The sequence below is a fragment of the Onychostruthus taczanowskii genome, unplaced genomic scaffold (genome assembly GCF_017590055.1).
Source record: "Onychostruthus taczanowskii isolate IOZ18803 unplaced genomic scaffold, ASM1759005v1 scaffold299, whole genome shotgun sequence".
Lineage (NCBI taxonomy): Eukaryota > Metazoa > Chordata > Aves > Passeriformes > Passeridae > Onychostruthus > Onychostruthus taczanowskii.
The window spans coordinates 3,448-27,818 of NW_024500338.1; the positions used below are offsets into that span (position 1 = coordinate 3,448).

General features: G+C 40.7%; 1 protein-coding gene across 4 annotated transcripts; it reads right to left on the reverse strand.

Moving 5' to 3' along the window:
- Positions 1–11,139: 11,139 nt before the first annotated feature.
- Positions 11,140–23,860, reverse strand: HUS1 (HUS1 checkpoint clamp component). Of its 4 annotated transcripts, none has more exons than XM_041408276.1 (8): positions 23,721–23,860; positions 23,317–23,444; positions 22,698–22,874; positions 21,953–22,060; positions 20,989–21,063; positions 19,048–19,147; positions 18,527–18,658; positions 11,140–17,706 (listed from the first exon to the last, which is right to left on the reverse strand). In XM_041408276.1, the coding sequence occupies exons 2-8, from the start codon at positions 23,335–23,337 to the stop codon at positions 17,624–17,626; spliced, it is 696 nt and encodes a 231-aa protein (XP_041264210.1). In that variant the 5' UTR covers positions 23,338–23,444; positions 23,721–23,860; the 3' UTR covers positions 11,140–17,623. The 4 variants fall into 4 exon arrangements, with proteins under 4 accessions (XP_041264210.1, XP_041264209.1, XP_041264208.1 ...); XM_041408275.1 differs by having other exon boundaries at positions 23,725–23,848; XM_041408274.1 differs by having other exon boundaries at positions 22,698–22,850; positions 23,637–23,742.
- Between the last annotated feature and the right edge of the window lie 511 nt (positions 23,861–24,371).

Here is a 24,371-nt window from a genome sequence, read left to right on the forward strand (position 1 = left end):
AAACCCACATAGAAAAAAGAGGCCGGCCAGCTGCCTCTAGGGGGTTTTAAGAGCTCGGAAAGGGGGCTGGAGGAGAGGGACTACAGCCAATGGGATATAAGTGAGGAGGGGCGAGGGGAAGAGACCACCACCAGAGGAGAGGGGTGTGTGAGGGGAAAACCATGTGATAAGAGAGGGGAAGAACAAACCATGTGATATAACATAAACTATTCACTGCAATATAAAGACTACTCTGTGCAAATCTCCAATCACCCAGTGCAAAACAACAACTAAACAAAATATTTTGTGCAATACAACAGGCAAGTTTCTGGGCTTGCAACTGTAGCAACTCAGAAAAATTGCATGTTGTTAGAAATACGGTTAGTAATTCATGGAAATAAATTATGTATAAAATATATAAAATATATATTTGTATGAAGCAGACTATTAGTACATGGTGGGGGGGGGGTGGAATCTTTCCTCAGGATGGCGAAACCGCGGCAGATGGGCAAGGAGGCACCACGACATTTGCATTCGAAGGGAACTTCGGCTACATGGGAGATGGGCATTCACGAAGGCATGTGTCCAGTGACACCCAGGAGATGATGGCCCGGATGAGATGCACATCTGAAATAACCAGAGCCATCAGCACCTGTCGTCTGAATGCCAGATTCCGGGAATCAGGGAGACGTATTGATCAATTCCCAGACTGCGGCTTTGTGCAGCCTGGACCGAAGAAAAGACCAAACATGAACATGAAGACCTCGAAAGAAAGACAAAAGGACTCTGTCGCAGGCAAAATATAACGTATAAGAACCATGGCCTGGGAGCAGCCGGGGTGGACGAGGGGAATTTGGTGCGATAGAGGCCACATTCACATTCACCCATATCACCGACTGGGGATGGTACGCTGTCCAATTGATTGGTGGCTGTCGGGACTGTATTACGGTGGCAAAATAAATTTTATTTAAATTTTTATTAAAATTGGCTATTTTTCGTTTTTCATTTATGACAAATTTGGTGACCCCAGTGTGATCTGATAAGGATTCCAGGGTCCCCTCTTGAGGTCCGGGCGGCGCCCCGATGAATTCAGCGGCCAGATGAGATTGGGATAGCCCAGCGGAACCGATCAGATTAAAACGAACTTTTTGTAGCCTAAAAAGAAAGGCACAATCAAAAGGTGGGAACGGGCCCAGAGCTCTCAAGGAAGGAGATGGTTCTCCGTGGAAGCCGGCTATTTTACTTGTAAAACCTACGTGCACGAAGACTCCACACGGGAAAACGAACTGTAAGTATCGTGTGGTTGAGTGGGGAGTGATCAAGTGTGTGTGTGAGACGTGATATTATCATGAAGTGAGTGTGGACCCCAAGATCGCAGTTCCCCTCTTCGGCGAGGAAAGTGGTCGGTCACGGGGGAAGCGAGTGGAAAGCTCGTTTCCACTCGACCCAAAAAGCCCCGGGAAGTTGAACAGGGCGGGGAAGGGGGTTGTTGGATCGATCACTGGCTGGATCAGGAGGAACGACGGGACCTCGGTGGATCCAGGGACAGGTAAGAGAGCTCGTTAGTTTGTTGACTAAAAATCCGCAGTTTGGTTCTCTACGTGACCAGTAGGTCAGCAACAGTTTTTTTGGTATACCAGTAAAAACAGGAGAAAGCAGTTCTGCAACTAAAATAGGCTTAAGGAGGTAAGTAAGGCGTAAAACATGGGGTTGAAAAAGATCAGAAGGAGGGGGTAGGAGCAAGCGGCGCAGAGCTGTCTCGGCGTAGCCCACAGAGTGGGCTAGAATCAGAGAGCGGTGCAGGGGCAGGCGCAGGCGTGACAGATCCCAGCCCCCCCCTCCCCCCTGAGAAGTAAAGCTGCGGCTTTCTTCCTTTTTTTTTTTTTTTTTTCTCTTGGTTGTTTACCTCAAGTGAACAAGCGGCACGGGCACGGCCCGGGCCAGCGAGTGGCACAGCGGGAGGGGGAGGGAAAGATATCTCGAGCCAGAGAAATGTAAAGGTGCCCAAAAGCGTAGCAAACCAACCGAGAGACGCGCGGACTGAAACGACAAGTTGTTTTAAAACACTAACAAAAGGATAAGATTGTTAACTGGAGTGAAGTTTTGAGATGAACAGAGCATTTCAGCTAAGAATAATAAACAAGCTGGCCGATGGAAGGTTTAAAAGTATTCAAGTGCTCTCTTTAAAATGGTTTAAGTTGCTGCTTTTGCATTACAAAAGCTTTTCCATGCTGCAGTAGCTGTGGCATATACCTCTTAAAATATCAGAGATGCTATAATCAAAAGGTACAGATGTAAAATAAAGTTGTAATTTGTGAAAAAGAACCATCTAAGTCCTAAGACCCAGGACGATTTTTTTTTTCTTTAAAGAGAGAGGAGTAAAAGATGGCAAGATCATACTAAAAAGATACCAATGATTTTTTTCTTCTCCTCTCACTGCAGTTTAAATCCGTAAATTTCTGTAAGATTAAACTGGTGAATGTACGGATTCGTAATATTAATAAAAAGGTTAAACCAGACTGGGTGGCAGAAGTTATAGTCCTGCCTCCTTCACAATCGAGGAGGAAAGATCTGATAACTGCCGGGGTGTGTAATATACTGTAAGCAAACGTTGTAAGCCAATGTTGTAAGCAGGGTAAGAATTAAAGGAGTGTATAATGAAAAGAAAAAAGGCCATAGAAGAAGCTTTAGAAGAAATATCTAAATGGTTTAGAATCATGAAGGTTATAATGACTTTGTGTTTGATAAAGTTAGGAAATTATCTGCAAAGGTTAAATGGAGATTATAGAGAGTGTTTTAAAGGTATGTAATGATGGTTTATGAAGAAAGCAGTATTGAGAAGTATGTATTTCCAGCTGAGTGTATGCATCTGGGAATAGTATACAACTTTAGTGGAGTTTAGAAAAGAGAGACTATGTGAGAGGGATTAATACAGCCTTGAAATTTAAAGGCGGCTTTGGGAGGTTTTTTTTTCTGAAGGTTTTTTTTTTTTTTTTGTGAAATCTTGAAGAGGTTTAAGGAACTTTAGAAGTTTTAAAAAGCTTTTGGAGACATTTAAAATAGCTAAGAGATGTTAAAGAGGAATAGTTTGAATTCTAGTGGTTTACAAAAAAGAATTGAGCAATTAAAATTAAAGTAAAATCCAAAGTGTATTGCGGCCTATAATTAATGTGTGTTGAACCAGTCTCCATCTGTCTCTAATTGTTAAATTTGTGCTGTATTTGGTAAGATTATGGTGTTTTGGAAGTAAGCTGGTGGTATATTGGAAAAATCAATTATGCCTAAACAAGGGAAGAAAATCTAAACCACCACCCTCAGTGAGTAAAAAGGAAAGCTCTACATCATGTAAAATTTTTAAAGTTTAAATGCATATTTGAGAAGAACAGTGAAATATGCAGATTGTAATATACAAACTTATTGAAAAAATGCTATTAAATGCTAATTAGATTCAAGTTGCATGAAATATTGAAGGAAAATTTGAAATAAGATAAGGTATAAATTGCATAAATAACTGGTTGCAAATGTTATTGATCTGTACAAAAATTGTCATGAGATTGGGGTTGCCTATTGCAAGAGGAAATATAAGCCAAAGGGCTTGTATGCAAGGTGTACAGACTGAACTTCCTCAAGTTCAAGAAAGGGAGTAAAATACATGATTTAAGCCTGGGGTTGTCACCTTGTGAAATAAAGTTTAAGATATTTTTTGTTAACATGCTACCTATGAGGCAAGGGAAAAACGGGTTAAATAACTAAAACTTTAAATGGAAATAATAATCCCTCAACATCTTTAGACTATCTTTTTAAGATCAATTCCAGGCAGCACTTATGAATATAACTGTGATCCAGACCAAGGAATAAGAGTGCAGGACCGAACCATTATAGCTTTAGGGGGTAACAGAACATACCAAATGAATCCTGCAACACAACAGAGTGGATCCTCATCAATCAAGAAGAACCGTGAGACAACCTGAGAATTAGATGAGAGCAGCTGAACTGAGTGATACAAAATTGACTCTCTATGGAAAAGGGGTAATAATGAATTGGGAAAGCACATGCAGGATCACACCTGACTGGGCAGTGAGACCAAGCTTATATCAGTGGTTTCAAGTACCGCCCAGACAGACTTTAAAATGCCTTCGGTATCAACCTTGGCAAGGGACGGTGCCATCACAAACAGGGGGATCTGGACTATTTCGGACAGGAAATTCTGGTATTTTTGCCTTAGCCTGTGATTTATACAAAGAGGAGGGAGAGTTACAATCTAGATCAGTGCTTCATAATATACCCTGCTTGATCCATCCAAACACAGGGCATGCTAGTTGGGTAAAATGTAAATGTTTAAATTTTAAGAAAAATTGGTATTGTAGTACACACAACAGATGCTCCTGTTGCAGGGAGCGTCGGGGGACAAGAAGGTCCCCTATCCAGATAGAACATGTGACAGCAGAAATAATAACTTTATTTTGTGGATGGGAATTATTAGTTCCCGTTACATGGGAAATACCTGAGAAACTGTGGAAAAATACAGTTAAGGAGTGTCAAAAATGATTTGCCTGGAAATTAGCTAAGAGAAAGTAAATGTATAAAAAATAAGTAATATCTGACTAGCCGTATCTTAGAGCTTGCTACTGAATTGGGCTTAATAATAATTAGATTTCCTGAATTGATATCACTTGTTTCAAAAGGGAATAAGGAGAAGATTAGATTCAAAAGGTTTAAATCTTAGCTATTGAATACCAAAGGTCAAATAAAATACCCTGCGAAGCTGATATAGTCAAATTATTAAAGGGGGGTGCTGGGGTGCCTTTAAGAGGCGATATACGGCTCAGTCCAGATATGAAACCCTGGAAGGATATTCTTGCTGCCGTGAAGATAACTTTGTCCCGCCACTGGCAGCAACCCAGTGGGCATGGCACAGGCAGAGGGATACACCTGTGGGTAATTATAACGGGCTTGAGCCTAGCCGTGTGCTGTACAACTGGTCTGCACTTGAAAGTTCTGCCCGGCACTAAAAGGGCAGAAATATCAGCACCCCCACCCCAGGAAGCTAAAGGGAAATACTGTACTATAAACAGCACGCAGTATGAAGCATAAACATAACATAAACAAAAGGAAAAAAAAAAGGCCAAAAAGCAATATCTAAGGACCGGCAGTCAGAGGCTCACACCTACAAAATATACAAGCAAGGTGTGGGGAAACTTTTATTCCTGTGTATAATCCAAGTAATAGAGCAATATGGGATGAATGAAGTATAGAGTCAGTATTTGTAAGCATATCTCCAAGTTAATAAGCTATGTTATAATGATAGATTCAAAATGTATGCCATGAAGGAAAACTTACTGGGCAAGGAAGAATCTAAAGTATAAGAGTAAATGTGTACATAACAAACCTGTTATCCTAGATCTTGCAGGAGAGAATGACAATAAGATGTGTTTATATAGCGTAATTAATCTGAAAGATGCTTTTTGGACGTGCCCTCTGGCAGAGAAATGCCGAAATTATTTCCAATAGGAAGATCCGGAGACAAATCGTAAGCAGCAACTCAGGTGGACCTCCCTGCCCCAGGGATTAGTAGACCCACCTAACCTATTTGGTACACAGACTAAAAGTATGCCTTTGGGGTAGTTCACACCTTTGGAAAATCTGGGAAGAAAAGGGGGGTGAATTGGGTCTATCAAACTGTTGGATATGTGGGGGATTAAAATCAGCCGAAAGTGGCCATGAAAAGGAGAGGGGTTAACCCCAGAACAGCTAGAAAAATGACCAATGCGAATAGAGTGAAAAGATGAGGCTTTGCTGGAATAAAAAGGGTGAGGCTAACCCTTTCCAATCCCTAGGGGCAGTTAAGAGATTTTTGGGATACACCGAGGGAAGTAAAGAATTGGAAAGCTCCAAATGGGATATATTGGATTTGTGGGGAAAAAAAGCATATAGTAAGCTGTCTTGGAAATGGAAGGGGTCATGCACGCTGGGAGTAATCAGGCCAGCTTTCTTAACATTACCCTGATCAGAGAGCAGCTCACTAGGGGCACCTTTATACAAAAACCTGAACCATCAGAAAAGAGTAGTAAGGAAGAAGTTCCCAATCTTTGAAGGTAGACAAAAACGAGGGGAGGAGGAATGGCCTGCCAAACGCATTATTGAATATTATGAGCCCACTACCTGGGCTCAGGATGGTAGCTGGGGTTACCGTACCCCAATATATCTCCTGGACCGTTTGATCAGACTCCAGGCAGTGGTAGAAATCGTGTCTAACCACACCTCAGACACTCTGGAGTTACTATCAAGGCAGCATTCCCAGATGAGGGCTTTTGTCTATCAGAATAGGATAGCATTGGGTTACCTATTAGCAGAAGAAGGGGGAGTATGTGGGAAATTCAATGAGCCTGAATGCTGTACTGAAATTGACGATTATGGAGAAACAACCTGAGAACTCGCAGCTGAAATAAAAAGGGTTGCCCCAAGTACCCATCCAGAAGTGGAACTCTATCCTAAATACTTCCTGGTGGGACAACCTGTTCGATGGAGCTTGGTGGAAGAAGTTAATATTCTTTATTCTCGGTTCTGTAGCCGGAGTCATCTTTTTACCCTGTTTGATCCCTTGCTTTATCCGACTGATACATTCAGTAGTGCAAGGGATGCAAGTCGCAGCCATGCCCATGGACCCAGAACTTGCAGCTAAAGGTAACCCAGTTTCAAAAATTATGAAACTGAAGGAAGATGCCTCACATAAATGGGCAGATAATGCCTTAGCACAATTTGAAAAACAGATGGAGAGTAACGGGTCAGATCTTAGAGAATATCAGAGAATACCTCAGGATGATGAAAATGAGAAAATCACTTGAAGTACATAAGTTCGTTAAAGATTAAAAGGCTAAAAATAAAGCACATAGGTTAATTTTTAGAAAAATCCATGAATTAATGTGTTTATAAAAGAGGGGAGGGAATTGTTAGAAATCTGGTTAGTAATTCGTGGAAATAAATGATGTATAAAATATATATGTGTATGAAGCAGACTATTAGTACGTGGTGGGGGAGGAAAAATCTTTCCTCAGGATGGCGAAACCGCGGCAGATGGGCAAGGAGGCACCACGACATTTGCATTCGAAGGGAACTTCGGCTACACGGGAGATGGGCATTCACGAAGGCATGTGTCCAGTGACACCCAGGAGATGATGGCCCGGATGAGATGCACATCTGAAATAACCAGAGCCATCAGCACCTGTCATCTGAATGCCAGATTCCGGGAATCAGGGAGACGTATTGATCAATTCCCAGACTGCGGCTTTGTGCAGCCTGGACCGAAGAAAAGACCAAACATGAATATGAAGACCTCGAAAGAAAGAAAAAGGGACTCTGCCGCAGATAAAATAAAATGTATAAGAACCATGGCCTGGGAGCAGCCGGGGTGGACGAGGGGAATTTGGTGCAATAGAGGCCAAATTCATGTTCACCCATATCACTGACTGGGGGTGGTACGCTGTCCATTCCCCATGGGGTTGAAACGTGGTAAATGACTCCACAACCAAAGGTTGTAAAGTAGGTACGTATTTTATTCAGTGCTGGACACAGGGGGAGAGCATCTTCCCAAATCCTGAGTACCTCAACATTCAGAATTCCTCTATTTATTCACAAAAATCATGCATATTCTATAACGCCTATACACATTCAATATCTATCCCTGCCTATTTCTCTGCATGGTATGGAAATTAGCTGCAGCTGCACAGTTTATCCTTTTTATTGAGTCTGTGGTCTTTTGGTGGGGCCAGAAAAGATGAAGTCTCAAAGTCTTCATCGCTGCTGAACTTTTGAACTCCAGTTTCTTCACATGCTCAGTTTCTCTTTACTTTGTATTTTCTAGCAAGCTCAGCAGTTTTTTATCAGGGGCCCCTTTTATCTGCAAGCTCAGCAGAATTTTAATATGTAACAGGTATCCTTCAGAGGTCCCCTATCACAGTCCCGTATGAATATAATAATGAATACCATATATTCACATATATATTGCCTAAACTATCCTAAATTCCCTATTAACCCTTAAATTCCTTGTTTCAGGGTGTCTCAAAATTTTTAGAGGATGCAGCCTTCCTTTTATGCCAATTTCCCGGCCACATTCCCCTCCCTCTTTTCCCATTGGCTGAGGTACTTGAGAGGTACAGACTAGCTGAAATGCCTAATAACCCCTTCTAATGTACACACACACACAAGCACTTTTTTCTTTTTCCTTCTGTCTCTGTTCTTTTTCTCTAAATACAGAGATGTAGCACAGTCTTGAGTGAGTAACAGTCTGTGTCAATTAGTGGAATGCCTATGGAATTTGTGGTTCTCCACATTACTTCTTTCATCTCTCCATATCTGGCCTTATCTACCATCAGGCCCACTGTTTGTTTGTAAAGACACCTCCTTCTCATTCCTTTCAATGAGATTTAGCAATTTTGTAGATTTTTTTACTTTCTTCAGAGGTGGGTTGTTTGTTGTTTTGGTGGGGCTTTGCCTATTGCTGTTTCACTTGCTGGTAAACTGTTACTTTTTTCACTTATATTTACTTGTATTCCTTCCTAATTGGTGAAATAGGAAAGGAATAAGTTGAAACTAAGGAGAGTTAATGTCCACACTTTGTAGATTGTCCATCTCTTTAAATTTTCTTAACCCAAGACACATACAAATGGCAAAGTTGTTGGTAATTGCTATGTGACACTAAGTGGGGAAGATTATTATATAGTTTTTGGCTTTAGCCGTAATGTTTACTACACCTGTAATGGGTGATATTATTAGACTGTTAAAAAAGAAATTAGGTATTCCTGAAAGACTCCTTAAAAAAAAAAGGGGGGGGGGAGATCTATGTAAATAACTGGCAAAAATAAAAGTGTTATTTTATTTTAAAGCCTCAAAACTCTGAAAGAGGGATGGGACTTCTGTTTCACAAATGTATTAATAAAATAATTACTATTTTTTAGCTTATCCATTTGTCTGCCCACAGTCTGGATGTGGCTTTCTCTGAATTGACCCTGAAATCTAACATTATCCAAGTATTAGGGGCATTTATTCCCCAGTATGGAAATTTTATTCTCTTTTACATTATTTGGCAGTCACTTGCAGGAAGAAACAATAACCTTTTAATCTGTGTACTTCAGCCCCAAACACTAGCTCCAGTGCACATGCAGTTTTGACAGATGGAGTCAACGCTGGTATGTGGATATCTCCTGCCATTAAGAGCTGGCATGCAGCAACAGCTTTGTCCTCTGGGTGACTGCCATGGGTCAATAAAGCTTTGCGGTACCTTAACTGAAAAGTTTGGCTTCAGGCAAAAAACAGTTGGTAAAGATTCTAATGGTAAAAAGTAATACATGGTGACTTTTTTCTTTTCTGTTTTGGATAGTTTAAGAGTTCTGTAGCTTTTCTTAACTCTGAGCACCCATTAAAGGAACATTTTAACACAGGATGTGTCAAGTTAAAAGGCAGACAAATTATTAATATTTTCAGAGAATCTGAGTCTGTTAGCAAATCTCAGAAAGGATTGAGGATCTAATGCATGCTACTAAAGCTAGGGAGACACACCAATTACAGCAGGCTTTATATCAGCCGCTTACTCTACACCAAATATTTAAAATTAGACAGTTTCTCAAGAGGGCATCCCTCATATGTCATATGCTACACAGAACAATTTTAACGGCACCATTCCCACATTTATCTGGAAGTAACTTGCACTTTGTGTTACTTCAAGCCTGACATACCAAAAGCAAAAATGGTTTGTCTAAGAAGATAAAAATCCCAAACCCAAAAACCTCAACATTTTTCTCTGCAGATGGTTGGAGCAAATGGTGTCTGCCAGCTTCTCAGTAACAGAAACCAGAGGTACAATGGCTATCCAGTCCCATAAGATTTTTCCTAATTTGTGCTGTAGAAATCATATTAAAATAAATTTCTGGAATTCTTTAGAAATTATGTAATTGCCGTCAAAATACAGATTATAACTATTTATTACTTCTTTCCTGCTAGTGCAAATATTCTTGGGTGGCTGTGTGGATGCATAAAAAATAATAAAACACAGTAGAAATAGCTATTTTCCTGAAATACTTCAGCAGTTATAAACAATGGGTTTTGAACAAGATCACAGAAAGAACTGAAAGTGTCTTTCCAGGCCTTTCTAAGGCCTTAGGTCTTTTAGGAGAAGCTGAACCACTCTGGCAACAGCATGTAGCAGATACAAGGGCATTTGCTTTGACTAGGAATCGCAATCGAAAATGGTTACTTGAAGCCCATTGTACAAAGCCAAGATAGTCCCTTAAAACATATGTAATAAACTTCTATCAAAAACTAGATATAAAAATAAAAGTTTAAATTTTTATAGATTGGATATTTTGGGGAACTGCTCTTTGGTCTTAGGAAGAACAATAATTTGTCTTATATTTTCAGATGTGTGTAATAATCTGGTATTTCTTTCATTGAAGAGTATACAGGGGAACACTGTAGAATGTCTTCTCACTTATGGGCAACATTTCACACTTTTCTAAACAAATTGAGTTTTATGACATCATCAAACATTCAGTATTAATCAAATGAACAGTAGCTTTTTATTGCCACCAGTAAAATGAATTTGTTAAAATGTGGATATTGAAGCACATGAAGGCAGTAATTTTTGAAGTAGGTTGTTCAGCTGCAAAATACAATATATATTTTAAGGAAAGGAGAACAAATTTACAAGAACTTTGATTCAGCCTCGGCTGTTTATATTGGGCTGGAAATCCCTGTCTCTCTGTAATTGCTGTGTTTATAAAAATCCCAACCAGGCCCACCAGTCTTCCCTCAACCACCACCACTGATTTAGCTTTTTTGTGTAGCTTGCATTTTTATAACGAAAATAAACTGAATAGAATTTTCCTCTAGAAAGAGGATCTCTTTCAACAGCCAAACAAAAAATTATAATAAATTTAACTTACGCAGGAAAAATGCTCCAGTACAGTTACCCAGATTCAAGGGTTTTTTAATGATGTAGTCACAGCTGCAGAAGCTCCTTTCATCCTGGGAAGAGGCTCTGAACAAAATTAGTTTGATGATTTTGTTCTTGTTACCTCAGGAAAAAACACTCCAATTCAAAAAAGAAGCTGAGTCATGGGAAAACAGACAATCAAAACACAGGCATAAGAGAATCCAATAAAAATGTCGGACTAACATACACTTTATGAACTCAGGAAAAAAATTTTGCCTATACTGAGATGGTCTCTGTGTTAAAAAGCTGGATTACTTTAATTAAATGCAAGCACACACTTTATGCCAGAAATTGGATTGTATGAGGATCAACAAGTTCAAGTGCCAGGTCCACCACTTGGGTAACAACAACCCTATGCAGAATGTGAAGACAGTTGCTGGAAAAGCTGACCAGTGGAAAAGGCCCTGCAGGTGTGGCTCAACAGCAGCTGAACACAAGCCAGATTGTGCCCAGGGGGCCAAGAAGGTCAATGGCATTCTAGCCTGTACCAGAAATAATGTGGCCAGCAGCACTAGGGCAGTTATCATCCATCAGTACACAGAGTACTCTCATCATGTGTCCAGTTCTGGGCTCCTCACTACAAAAAAAGACATCGAGGTGCTGGAGCATGTCTAGAGAAGGGCAACAAAACTGGTGAAGTGTGTGGAGCACAAGTCCTATGAAGAATGGCTGAAGGAGCTGGGGTATTTAGCCTGGAGAAGGTAAGCTCTGGGGCAGCTTACCACTGTCTACAACTACCAAAAGGAGGTTGTAGCCATGTAGGCGTTGGTCTCATCTCCCAGGTAGCAAGTGACAGGATGAGAGGAAATGGCCTCAAGTTGCACTGGGGAGCTTTGGATTGGATATTAGCAAAAATCTCTTCACTGAATAGGCTGCCCAAGGAAGTGAGAGATCACCATCCCTGGAAGTGTTCAAAAGATGCGTGGATGTGGTACTTGGGGATGTAATTTAGTGGTGAATATGGCAGTGATAGGTTAATAGTTGGATTCCATGATCTTAGAGGTCTTTGCCAACCTTAAAAACTTCATGATTCTGTTATTCCATTTAAGTAGAAATAAATCTGGTATTTAAAACCATGACAATTAACTGTGGGGAAAAAAAAGACATGGCAAATAATGCCATTATAAATTATGGCACAGCATTTGTCATAATGACAGACATTTGAGCATTTAAAAATCAGGCAGAAGTATGAGACTTGTAATGCTACATAAAAGGACATACAAGAATGTGAGAGTAAGAAGCTTGTTTGGTTGGGGTTTTTTTTTCAGATATTGTTTTCCTTCCTATTAACTGTATGGCTACTGCATACAGTCGGGGGAAAAATCCAAACAAAAACTCTCAGAGTTCCTTCCAGTATATGGACAGTTCATCAGAAAACAAACCTATCCATAGATGAAAGTCAACTGACGATCAAGGAATGCAATAGAGAATCACCAAATTATACAACCAGCATGTGAAATGCCTCCTGGTTTTGGGAGTGGGGTGGGGGGATTGTAATTTAGATGTTTTAAATGTTTTAAAGAGTTCCTCTGCTGGCTTGGTCTTGCTAGCACAAATCAGTTTTTAGAAGAGGAGTTTTCTCCCAGGTTTTAACAGCTACTTCCTTCCATTGTCCAGGAAGTGATTTACTGAATTCTACAAATGTAACAATTGCCAGCAATAGGAAGATAACATTCACACTCACTCTAACTCACTGCATAACAAAGATCTCTGATTTAATTTAGCAGTGAGAAAATTGTGATTAACTATTTCACTGACAGGATTGCAATAGTATAGAACAAACATAGTACACAAAACTTTCTGCATGGACAGAAGCTGCAGGATGTTGCATGTTTGGTTGGTTGGTTGCGGTTTTTTTGGAGCTGGACTGTGGATCTTAAAAATAGTGACATGTTGGCCTAAAGCTGGAGAAGAACACCAGTAGAACATACTTCTTTCTACTTCAATGGGATTTTATCTTTGGCATTACAACAACAATCCTTCTATACCTTAATAATGAAATAAAACTATTTCCAATATTTTATTAATCTTTTGAAGCCTCTTTACAAAAGTGTCATCAACATGTGGTAACATTCATTTAGTCAAGTGTGTCTGGTTTGCAGTTAAAAAAATGAGGGAAATGTCAAAAATTATGGTGCATTTCTGTGGTGGATCTTAATGGCTAAAATATCCAGACTAGCAATAAATTCATCCTTAACTTGAAGTTTTCCTTAATTCTTATTAAAATCAGTGGACTTCATAAGCATGTTTTAACTGGGCTAGAAAATATAATGCATTGAAGTCCTTTGAAAAACCAACACCCTACACATATATTGTACAGATGTTTTGAGTTTGAGGACGTAAAAAAACTACAGGGAGGGATCACTTTTCTGTACTTCAAGCCTACAATGGTGGTGATCACAGGGAGCATTCCTGTCTGCGTGCAAGGAGATTTCCATTCTACCAGTGCAACTGAACCAAATAAAAGTTCATTTGTCAACTGGTCTAGTTGTGACAAAGTGGTTTTGTGTAAAAGAAAAATCCAAGTGAATAGGGTCTCTGCAGCCTCCTCTCCCCTCTCTGTAAATATATTCATGCCTTGCAACTCTCAGGCTATTGCAGAATGAAGGAAATAACTTTGTGGCCATGTCATATTAAAATATTAACAACTCTAGCAACATATACCATACTTGAGGGAGTTAATCATTCATTTCCCCTCTAGTGTGCCTATCTTCCATCTGCCTTCACTATTGTCCTGGTTTGGGACAAATTAGGGAGGAAACTTTTAAAGTGGTCTTTTCTAGAAACCAAATTCAAGCAGCTCCTCTCACAACTGGTTTGGGGAAAGATTTTTTTGGAGAAAAGTGGAAAAAACTGCCAAGTATTCATGAGCATTAAAAAAAAAAGAAGAATATTAAAAAATAAAACTTCTCACTGTTCTGAAAATATGGCAAATTCAGAAAGTCCTTGTCATGGGGTGTAGTTTGGCTCACTCAGTCTCTTATCAGTCCCTCCTGAGTTGGAAAATGCTGCATCCTGGGCCCCAGTGGGTCACAGGCACAAACTCCTGGTGGTTTTTTGGGTTTTCAATCCAGAGCAGGGCCAATCAGTTCCAAGAAAAAGAAAAGCCACCATCTGGGGGACTTCTCTGCCTCAGCTAGCTAAAAACTAACTAAAAGCAAAGGAGAACTTTCTCCCGCTCCCTGTCCATGCTGAGGACAACACGCACTGAGAGAAAGCAAGGAATGCGCAGGAGCAAGTGCAGTTTATGAAAACAAATTGCATGCTTCTTCTCTCCTCAGATTCACTCTTGGAACCAGTCTTAAAGATGCAAACTTAAAATCCACCATAAACAGAACAGACAACTGGGGATACAAGCACCATAAAGTCCCTGTAGGACAATTACCTTCTGTGCTGTCCATCTGAAGCCAACTGTAATTTCAGTCATGGAAACTTACAGATTTTCAAGCAGTGAGTCTTTAACCTGAAGGACTTGGTGAATTTGCAAGTAAGGGGAAATGTTCAAAGACTCAGAATGGAAGCTCGCTCACAGAAACTGAAGACACAATACATGATACATATAGAGTAAGTTTAAAACCTCTTGCCTATCTCCCAGAGACAGAAAGACTATAAGGCATACAGAAAAGAGTACTCTTCTCTGAGAAACCAAAACCAATACAAAATTGCCTTTAACAGCATCAGTTGCAGATACAGGAGACTTTGAATTATTTCTGGAAAGACTTGGAGCCATCATGGCTGACACACTCTATGGTGGAGATTTAATGAATCACAATGGTCTTCCTTATCTCTGCTTTCTTAAACATTTTTCCCAAGTATGATTGGAAAAAAGGTATCTGCAGACTAGAATGAAGCAAAGAATATGTTGCACATGCTGCAGGTCTCCTACTTCTACACTACGGAATGCATCCCTCCTGTCCAAAATGCTCTTGAATGTCTGACTCCACAAATCCAAATGATCTCTGGGGGAGACGAGCTTTGCAGGGATCACAGAATCACAGAATGGGTAAGGTTGTAAGAGACCACAGTGGGACACCTAGCTCAATCTCTCTGCTCACACAGGGTTCCCTACAGCATATTAATCAGGAACATGTCCTGATGGCTTTTGAATATCCCCAGGGAAGTAGTCTCCATAACCTCTCTGGACAACCTAGTCCAGTGCTCAAAAGAAGTTCCTTTCCATGTTGAGGTGAAACTTCCTGTGTTCCAATTTCTGACCAGTTCTTCTCATCCTGTTGTTCATGAGCAAGAGCCTTGGTCCTACCTCTTGATGTCCTCCCTTCAAATACTTCAGACGTTGATAAAATCCCTTTTCAGTCTGCTCTCCTCCAGGCTAAACAGTCCCAGCTCCCTCAGGCTCTCCTCATGAATGAGGTGCTGCAGTAATCTCCTCATCTTCATTGCCTTCCTCTGGACTTGCTCCTTTACACAAAGGAGCTCCCTTGTCTCCTTTGCACTGAGGAGCTCAGGACAGGTCACAGCACTGCAGATGCAGACTCACCAGGGCTGAGTAGAGCAGCAGGATCACTTCTTATGACCTCCTGGCCCCATTCCCTAATGCACCGCCACGATATCAGTGGCTCTCTGCCACAAGTACATGCAGTTCTTTTTCCCCAGGTGCAGGACCCTCCTCTTGACTTTGATGAATTTCAGAAGGTTCTTCTCTGAACAAGTCTCCAACTTGTTGAGATTCTTCTAATGGCAGCACAACATTCTGTGGTATTGGCCACTTCTGAATCCAATACTTACACCTGGGGGACACCACAGCCCTCCAGCTAGACCCTGTACCACTGATCAGAACCCTCTGAGACCTGCCATACAGCCTGTTCTCAATCTACCTCACCATCTGCTCATCCAGCTCACACTTCCTGAGCTTGCCTATCAGAATGCCAAGGCAGACAGTGTCAAAAGCCTGGGTGAAGCCCAAGAAGACCACATTCACTGTTCTCCCTTCATTTGTCCAGCCAGTTATCCCATTGTAGAAGGCAATCATCTCCAATTTGGCTTCTTCCATAGCTATGACAGTAAACCATTAAAGTTCATAAAATATAAATCTGTTAAATGTTAAAAAACCCTAACTAATTAGCTGATGATCTGATATGAAAAGTCAGAAAGTCCAACAGTCCTTTAGTGAACTGCAACAAATTGTGCTTCAGATTGTCATGAATAGTACATCACAAAGTGGAAGATTAATTATTATGTAAGTAAGAGTTGAACACATGCATCATATCAGTCTAAACAAAGAGGAACCAAACATTTATGGCACTAGCCCACACACACTAACATAGTTTGTTTCCCTGGCATAAAGGTGTCCCTGCATTAATAAGAAGGCTAGAATTTAAGCTTCTATCAGACAAGCCAAGTGCACTGGAAATCCTTCATGCATTTATTTATCACAGTGGGTGGAAATATGACAACTGATGAGGCAATGTGCAGGGCAGGAGAGAGCAGGGAGGAAGAAAGAGGGAATGGGTAAAAAGGTCTATAAACAGTCAGTCAACACACTCATCACTGCAAGTCTATTCTACCTTCTCATTGCCACTGCCTCTCCTTCAGCCTTCTCTTGAGCATTTGCATCTCCATGGACAAAAGATTCATTGCTCCCTTAATGTCAGTGCCCCTTGAAAAAAACCCAAACCATCAAAAACCCAGCACTTCTGACCATGACAAGCTACTTTCTGGAAGAAACTCCCAGTCTCACTTGGCAGCACAGACTCAATCACTAAAACAATCAAAAGCTGTATGGAACATGCCAGGGTAACAAATAAATCACACATGGAATAAGGCGGAAAAGAGCTCAGAAAATAACCAGGAGGTAGAAGCAGGGGCAGTACTCCTATGAGTGAAATTCAGTCATCCTCTTGGCTGCTTGGCATGAGAGCCTACACACAATCTTACCATGTCTGACACCATGACGACAAAGGTTGTACAAAAATGTTTTCTAACTGGAAAGGGAAAAGATGTGATCCACAGATAACTGGCTCTTTATTTCACACCAACTGCTGTGCTCACACATGTCCTCATATGATATTCATTCTGTACATAGTGATTTTCACTGCTCACATTAACAAAGTAATCCATATTGTTTTGCTCATCCTCCCAGGCCAAGAGTTAAACAAAGAGTAAGCACGAGTCAAAAGAACAGAATTCAATTCCATACCACTTCAGGAGGGCTGTGCATACTTGTCCAGGCAAATACCAATCAGGCAACCCTCCAGAAGGTTCTCCTGTTTCATGGAGGTATGATAGCTTGCTCAGAGATCCCTTAACTAGGATTGCATTGCTCAATACTGAATACACACAACAGCAGCTCCAGAGGTGAATTCTACCTTTAGTTTTTTGAGAAGACTGAAGTATTTAATTCAGTGTGCTTTTGGGATGTTTTGAGCTGTGGCTAAGACAAATTTTAGTTTTGCTCCTCCTAAGAGTAAGACATACCAACGCTCCCCAGCATTGTGTCTTTCATAGCATATAACTATTCACAAACATGGCTGTCTGGATGAGGAGGTATTTTGAACACTTTCATAAATATTGAAATAATGTCCATCTGATGGATGCGTCTAACAGTGTCTCACATCAAAATACTCCAGCAACTCAGGAAAGATTTCAGACTTCATGAAAGAGGCCTCAGGTTGGAAAATGACCAAGATTCCAAAACACTCAGGCAATTGCTGGAATAAAATACTGAAGTGAGACCTCCTCATGGAGCAAGATGAAATGGACAATTCTCTTACGTACAATATCTGTGGGGAAAAAAAATTAAAACACAAATTCACCTCAAAGCAGGAAAAATACTTTAAAATTGTATCTTTTAAAGATGTCACCATAAAAACAATGCTTCCAACACTTCTGACAGAAGGGTAACTAGACAATTTAAATCCTTGAGGGTCTGTGAAGCATTAATAGTTTATGAAAGATGACACCAAAAAGTAAATATATAGTATATAGGTTTATAATGCTACACCAATTATTTAAATCTTCATTGAGAAATTCTCAGTATCTGCACTAAACCATAACAAACAGATGTTCTCAGAAAAAGCACAGTTATAAAAATAGGATATAAACCCCTGCAGAGACTTCTGCTAGAAAGGAAGTATTGTTTTCTATGGCTAGAAACACTAGCCGTATAAAAAGCATTTTAGTATTTGAATCAGTGTAAGAAAACATCCAAAGGGAAAAACAACCCAATCAAAAAAACATGCCAGTAAATTCCAATTTCTCTGCTAGAAGCTAGAGGCTTTAAGACTTTCAAAAAATAATATCTCAAAATAATAATAAACATTAATAACAACTTTAAAACAAAGACAACGAGACAACACACAAGATTAGTGAATCTGAGTATTCAGCTTGAGACTTTTAAAACAGCCTGACTTATTTTTTCTTTCCCAAATGCCTAGGACCTGAATCTAACTGCCTAAAAATATAAATATTAGAAGTCCTCAGGTACAGTAAAAATAGTTGACTTTCAGACAGACAAAACAGAAGAGATGATATTCTGCTGAAACTAAGTATGGCAAACGACCCTACTTAACCGGAGTTCACAAGCAGAGCTGTTGAACTTACTGCACAATGCTTTTGTAGGATTGACCTGCTGTCCAGCAAGCAGCTGCTGCAGCTTCTTGATGTCTATGCATGCTTCAGCCATACTTTCCAGATCTCTGCCTTGAGCAGAACTTTGACATCCATCCTCTGATGCTAAAAGTGTAAGAACACAACACTTAGTCCAAACATAAAAAGCAGTTTATGTCCCCACAGGGACATAACTGAAAACTGCTGAAGTGTTGGAACTCAACTGGCTTGTTTTTTTTAGAACAGTGCAAGGACAAGAAATCCCAGTTTTCCTATCAAATTGTCAAGAATAGGAATTTGATAGGAACCTCTTTGACAAAGAGATTCCCCACCACCACCCCAAACATGAAACAGACACTCCACTGGCCACTCCACTTTTTCTTTTACGATTTCATTTGAAGACTTCAAAGTACTTGATGCTATTTTCTAAATAATAAAAGCTAAAAAGTACTGTTATAAGCAACACACTTAAGTAATGAGATCAGACAGACACAAGCGGTAACAGGGAAACTTACCCCAGGGAGGATTTCCCAGGTCTTTAAAATGTGTTGTTACTGATACTAAGTCAGTTTCTATTTTCAAGTTCATTTCACCACTCAAGTTTGCTTCAATCACCTGCAATCAATCTCAGTTTTAGGCAACCCACTTTCACATTGCAGAATTACAGAAGAATACAGTTTGGTTTTGTTCAAACACAACCTTCCAGGAGTACTTCAGTACAAGTCAAACATACTTTCTGAAAATGGTTGAACATTTGAATGTTCAGCTATAAAATGCATTTCCCATCATTCCCATGTGAAGTACTCTAGACCAAACTTTCAGAAGTTATGAAAAGAAAGAAATTTAATTGTTCTCCAGTACTTTTAGAACAAGTATTAGCTTTGCGAAGTTCATGAGGAAAAAACTTCAGAAATAAGAGACTGAAGCTGAAGAAATGCAAAGATTCCTCAATTTCCATTCAGTTATTCAACAAATAGAAAGGCACCTACACATCTATATGACACACACAGAAAATGGGATGCACCAGGAGCTGACAGTGCTGCTTTCAAGAATTTAAACTAGACAACAGCTGGATCAGATCAGTAACTCCAAGAAGGACTTTGAACTGACAGAAATCCTGGAAAAGTGCTAAAAGCTTTCAAATTCCATCCTGTAAACTGGAAGAAGGAATTTGAAGGAGACTATATATGGTCTTACACTAATCCCAAGTAGATCAGAGGATTCCTAAAGCACAACTAGGCACCTTGTTTCTGTGATTAGATGAATTTTCAGTAATTAAAAAAAAAGACTTGTACTACAAGCAGAATCTTGTATAGAATGGCTCCAAACAATGGACAATGGGCAAGTACTATCAGAAATTGCTTTTAAGCACATTTTGCAGCACTGATCTTGACCAGTTTTATTACCAGGATGCATCTTACAAAAATAATTAATTGTGACACTTGATGGTTTTGTTTTCTAACAACATGAAAGCAAGGCACTTAGTATAAGTTCAATCACATCATACAACTATCCTCTGTGAGAAAAGAGCCTCAGCTCCAGAAACAAAAGCACTGCACTAAATTTTGCATAAGCATATCCACCAAGGACATGGGAGAGGGAAAGAAAATAAAAACAAAGCCCCCAAAAAATCTCACAAAAGAAAAGTTTGATGTGTATTTGCAGGATGGTTGCCATTTGCAAAACTGCCAGTAACCCAGGGCAATCTCTCAACTCTTCCAAGTTCTGAAAAACTGAGACTGTTCCAATTTCAGGATTCTCAGTTAACAGAAAATTTCTTATTTATCAAAACTGGTACGAACAGCATCAAACCCAAACTATTTCAAAGCTCTACACTTACTTACTAACCTTCATGTCAGTCAATTATGGTGACTGTGAGCACAAACAATTAAATAAAAAACCAAAGCCCTTTTCTGCCCAACCGCAGAGGGCTTCTTTCAGTTAAAAGGCCCACCGGCACTCTAGAAATCCAGGGTAGACTGCAAATCCAACATGTCAGTCTTAAGCACAGTATGACATCCAGGGGCTATTAGCAGCATTTCCTTTAAATCCTACGTCAAGTTTACCTGAAGTTCATTCACAGACACCTAACACAACACTCACTTAATTGGCATTTCCTTAATGAAATAGCCTGGAAAGTCTACAGCTAACTTCCTGAAGAACTGTCATGCCTTACCAGCTCTAAAGAGTAGCTTGTAGCAACACAATGCCATGTTCTTTCATGGATTTAGTACAAAAGGCATCATTTTCTGAGAAGCCCATGAAAAGCTCTTCAGTGTAAATCCTAAAATAAATCCCATCATTCTATTCAGGCTTTACACAGGCTTCAGGTGCCTTGATTTCAATGTCTAAGTCATCTCAAAATAAGATAATGTAGCAGCACCAGTTTAGGCAACGTGTTATGTCCCTCATGAAATAACATCTGTAGCATACTTGCTTTAAGTGCCTTAACTTACAATGAAATTGCTGAGATTCTTCATTCTTTCCACAACACTCTTCATTGTTTTCAGCACTGGTAGGTAAATACTGACCTAGGAATACATAAGAACTGCATTTGCACAAGTATTTCAGATGTGATTGGGACACATTTATTTCTACTTTCAATTCTATCATAGTTTGGACAGTGTTATCTACAGCTTTCAGGGTGTACAATATCAATCTGAAATCAGCAAATGTCTCAGGAACATAGGAACTCTTTCCCATTATACCAACAGGCCATCATTCTAGCAATTGTTCCAGACTTAACATTCTGTGTTCAAAATAGAGGCATGTTTTTGCAGATCAGATTCTCACACGAGCATCTGTGTTACTAAATAGTCAATTACTATAGACAAAAAGAAAAGAACAACATTCCTATAATACTGCAGCAGTGTAAATCTGAAATAAAAGAACAAAATACTGAAAGTTTCTTCTTGTACGTCTTCAGAATCTAAATGCTCTTAGCTATAGAAGTAACAGACATCCATAACCTCAAATAGGAGCACACTTGTACGAGGACCTTTCCTTAAAACTCTGCTAAAAGTCAAAATCAGGAGGAAACACATATATCTTTAACTCTGCCAGATAGGCCATAGATTTCAGAAATAACAGATTATTCGGACCATTTGGCACCTGAACAACTGAATCAGCCTAAAGTTGTGTGGTTTAGACATGCTCCAGACTAAAGCCATGCAAGTCCTTCTTTCCTCCCTTCCTCTGCCATGAACATCACAGAAGCAATTGGCAATCACCCACTCTGTTTCCATAAGTTCTTGGCTCTCTTGTCAGGATAGAAGCCATGTTCCATACCCCTCCAAGACTGTAGCCTCCAGTCTTTCCTCTTTCAACTCCTTTCCCAACCCCACCATAGTATACTCTATAGCAATACCATTCCACTTGCAAACGCCCCTTTCAGAAGGGAATATAAAAGCAGAGGCTTACATCAAAGTCTGGCACACTGGGCTCTCTGAAGTCATTCCACATTCTTCTGGGAATAACTCCCACAGGAATGTCATGTGTCACAATCCTGCTGCTGCTTGATAAGGATGGCTTGAGGGAAAAAGAGGATGCTTTTGCAGTTAAACACAAGATTGGAATTCTAAATTCAAATTTTTCAGACCCACTCTGGGAAATGCTATAACTACGTGCCCGACACTCAGTTCCAGTTTTCCCTCAGTTCCTATCAATATGCTTTTAAGTGGGCTTCCCTTTCAAATGAGGAAGAGTTTGTGATGTATCAGTCATTAGTATACCTACAAGCTATCTTTAGAACTGAAGAGGTGAATCAGTGGAGTTAACAGCAACAAAAGAATCAGAAGTCAGCAGTATCAGGAAAACCAAAGGCAAAACACAAACACTGAAACCTTCATCTAATGGCTTCAATGAAAAGGCAATAATCCACAGAAGATATAGAGAATGAAGGAATGGAGAAAAGTAGACATTAGAAAAACTTGTTTCAATAACATAGCTTTCTTCCTCCACCTCCTCCTTTCGTTTTGGAAAATACAAAGCTGGTTCTGTACGCTATCACCCATGATGGCAGGAAAGGCTAGTGAAATGGAAAATGGCACAATGTTTCTTTAGTTTTCTAGAATTATACCATATATTACCTTCTGATCTTAGGAAACGCACTACATTTTAGAAAACTTTTTCTTAATAATGAACATGAAAGCATGGTTGCACTTACTAGCTCCACAGCAACGCTGAGACAGGGACAGTGTTTATTAGTCAACTTGATCTTCACTGCCTTAGCACTCTGGGCAGTTTTTAATGCTCTCCACAGGTTCTCAGGCACAAACTCTAAATAGATTTCATTGTGCTCTGCAGCTACTCCTTCCATCTGAAATTCATCAAAGAAGTTCCCCTACAATTTTTGAAAGTCAGGAAATAAAGCAAACAAGAGACGCAAGTTTTATTTATCAGACCTTAAGCTTAGAACTGCATTTGTACACCAGAAACTCCCCTCTGCCTCAAATCACCTGAGGAATCACAACCATGAAAACTCATTGCTTCAGGCTAAACCATTTAATGTACTCCCCTAACACCTAATCAGTCCATTAGACAGTGAGTTATGCTTTCCTGTTTCCAGTTTTGGACAGGCCCATGTGGGCCAGCACACACTGAAGCTTTACACTGAAGTGACAATCAAGGAAAAGGGAGTATCCAACCTGAAACACCTGTGCAACCAGGCAGACTTTGAGAGACCTGGCACATCGAAGGTGAGGGCTACAAGAAATGCCTCGTAGATCAAACCCAGTTGCATGCTCTGGTTTTCAAAATGTGGTGACTAAACTTCCTGGGCTCACCTGGCTCAGCTCACACCACATACTGGCGCCTCCATTTGCTACTTTATCGGAGAGGATGAAATACAGCTTGCAGACGGTAAGGCGCAGGATGCAGGTCTTGGCTAACTTGGCGATTGTGTTAATTACACCTGCCGGAGGGAGGGAGGGAGAGAGGAGGACGTTACAGCGGTGATCACTCCATGCACCCCAGTCTCTGCGGGACAGAAAAACCTTCAGCCTTTACAAACGCAGGTCGTGCTGCTTCGCAAACTCCTAAACACCTCGGGGCGAAGGAAAGCGCCTCATGCTACGTCCTCCCAGGAAAGCACTGTGGTCCTCACCTCCCTTCCTCTTTTCTTTGCCCGAGAAAGCCGGCCCCAGCCGCTGAGAGAAGCACTGCCGCCCTTGAGCCTGCCCCGACATACTCACGGCTGAAGTGATTGAGGCAGGCGAGATCCACAATCTTAGCCCGAAATCGCATGGCGGCGCCGACCCTCCCAGCCCCTTGCCCGCTGCCACGGAAGGCGGTCAGGGAGGGAGGGGCCTCACACCCAACCGCTCTGCGCCGCCCCCGGATGCGCGGCGGGATTTGGGCAGGGTCTGGCAGAGATGTTCCGGGTTTCCTTCCGCTGCGGTGGCGGTCTTCCCAATCCGGGCTGAAAAGCTTAGCTCGAAAATGCTTTGGCATCCCCGGAACATACGTGAAAATTAGTCTGTATGGGTCGCAGTCCCGATATCTGGAGAAGTTTCTTTTTCAAATCCAAGGGGGCGCTTGCAGGAGACACCATCAGCCCCTGGCAGGGGCCAAGCTCCGACGCTGCCCCACAGGACGCGGTGGTGGGGAAGGAAAGCAACCGTCGTGTTACGAGGTGGCGCGAACATCTTCATGAGGGGCTTTTCCACTGCCCCATTGTTACCAGGCCAGCCAGAAAGGGCTGGGCAACCCAAAGTGTTTTGAGAAAGATACTCTCTGTCAGACCGGGCACCTCATGTAGCCAGGCTCCCAGCTTAATGCATGGTGCACAGGGGTTTATGCAAAAGTTGCAATAGGTCAAGAAAATAGAAAGTGAAGGAAA

Coding starts and splice junctions, on each gene's coding strand:
- HUS1 (XM_041408273.1), bottom strand. CDS start 23,718: ATGTCGGGGCAGGCTCAAGGGCGGCAGTGCTTCTCTCAGCGGCTGGGG. Junction 22,061..22,697: donor TCAGCGTTGCTGTGGAGCTA/GTAAGTGCAACC, acceptor TTTTCCCTCAAG/CCATCCTTATCAAGCAGCAG. Junction 21,064..21,952: donor CCAGTGTGCCAGACTTTGAT/GTAAGCCTCTGC, acceptor ATGTATTCCTAG/GTCAGTATTTACCTACCAGT.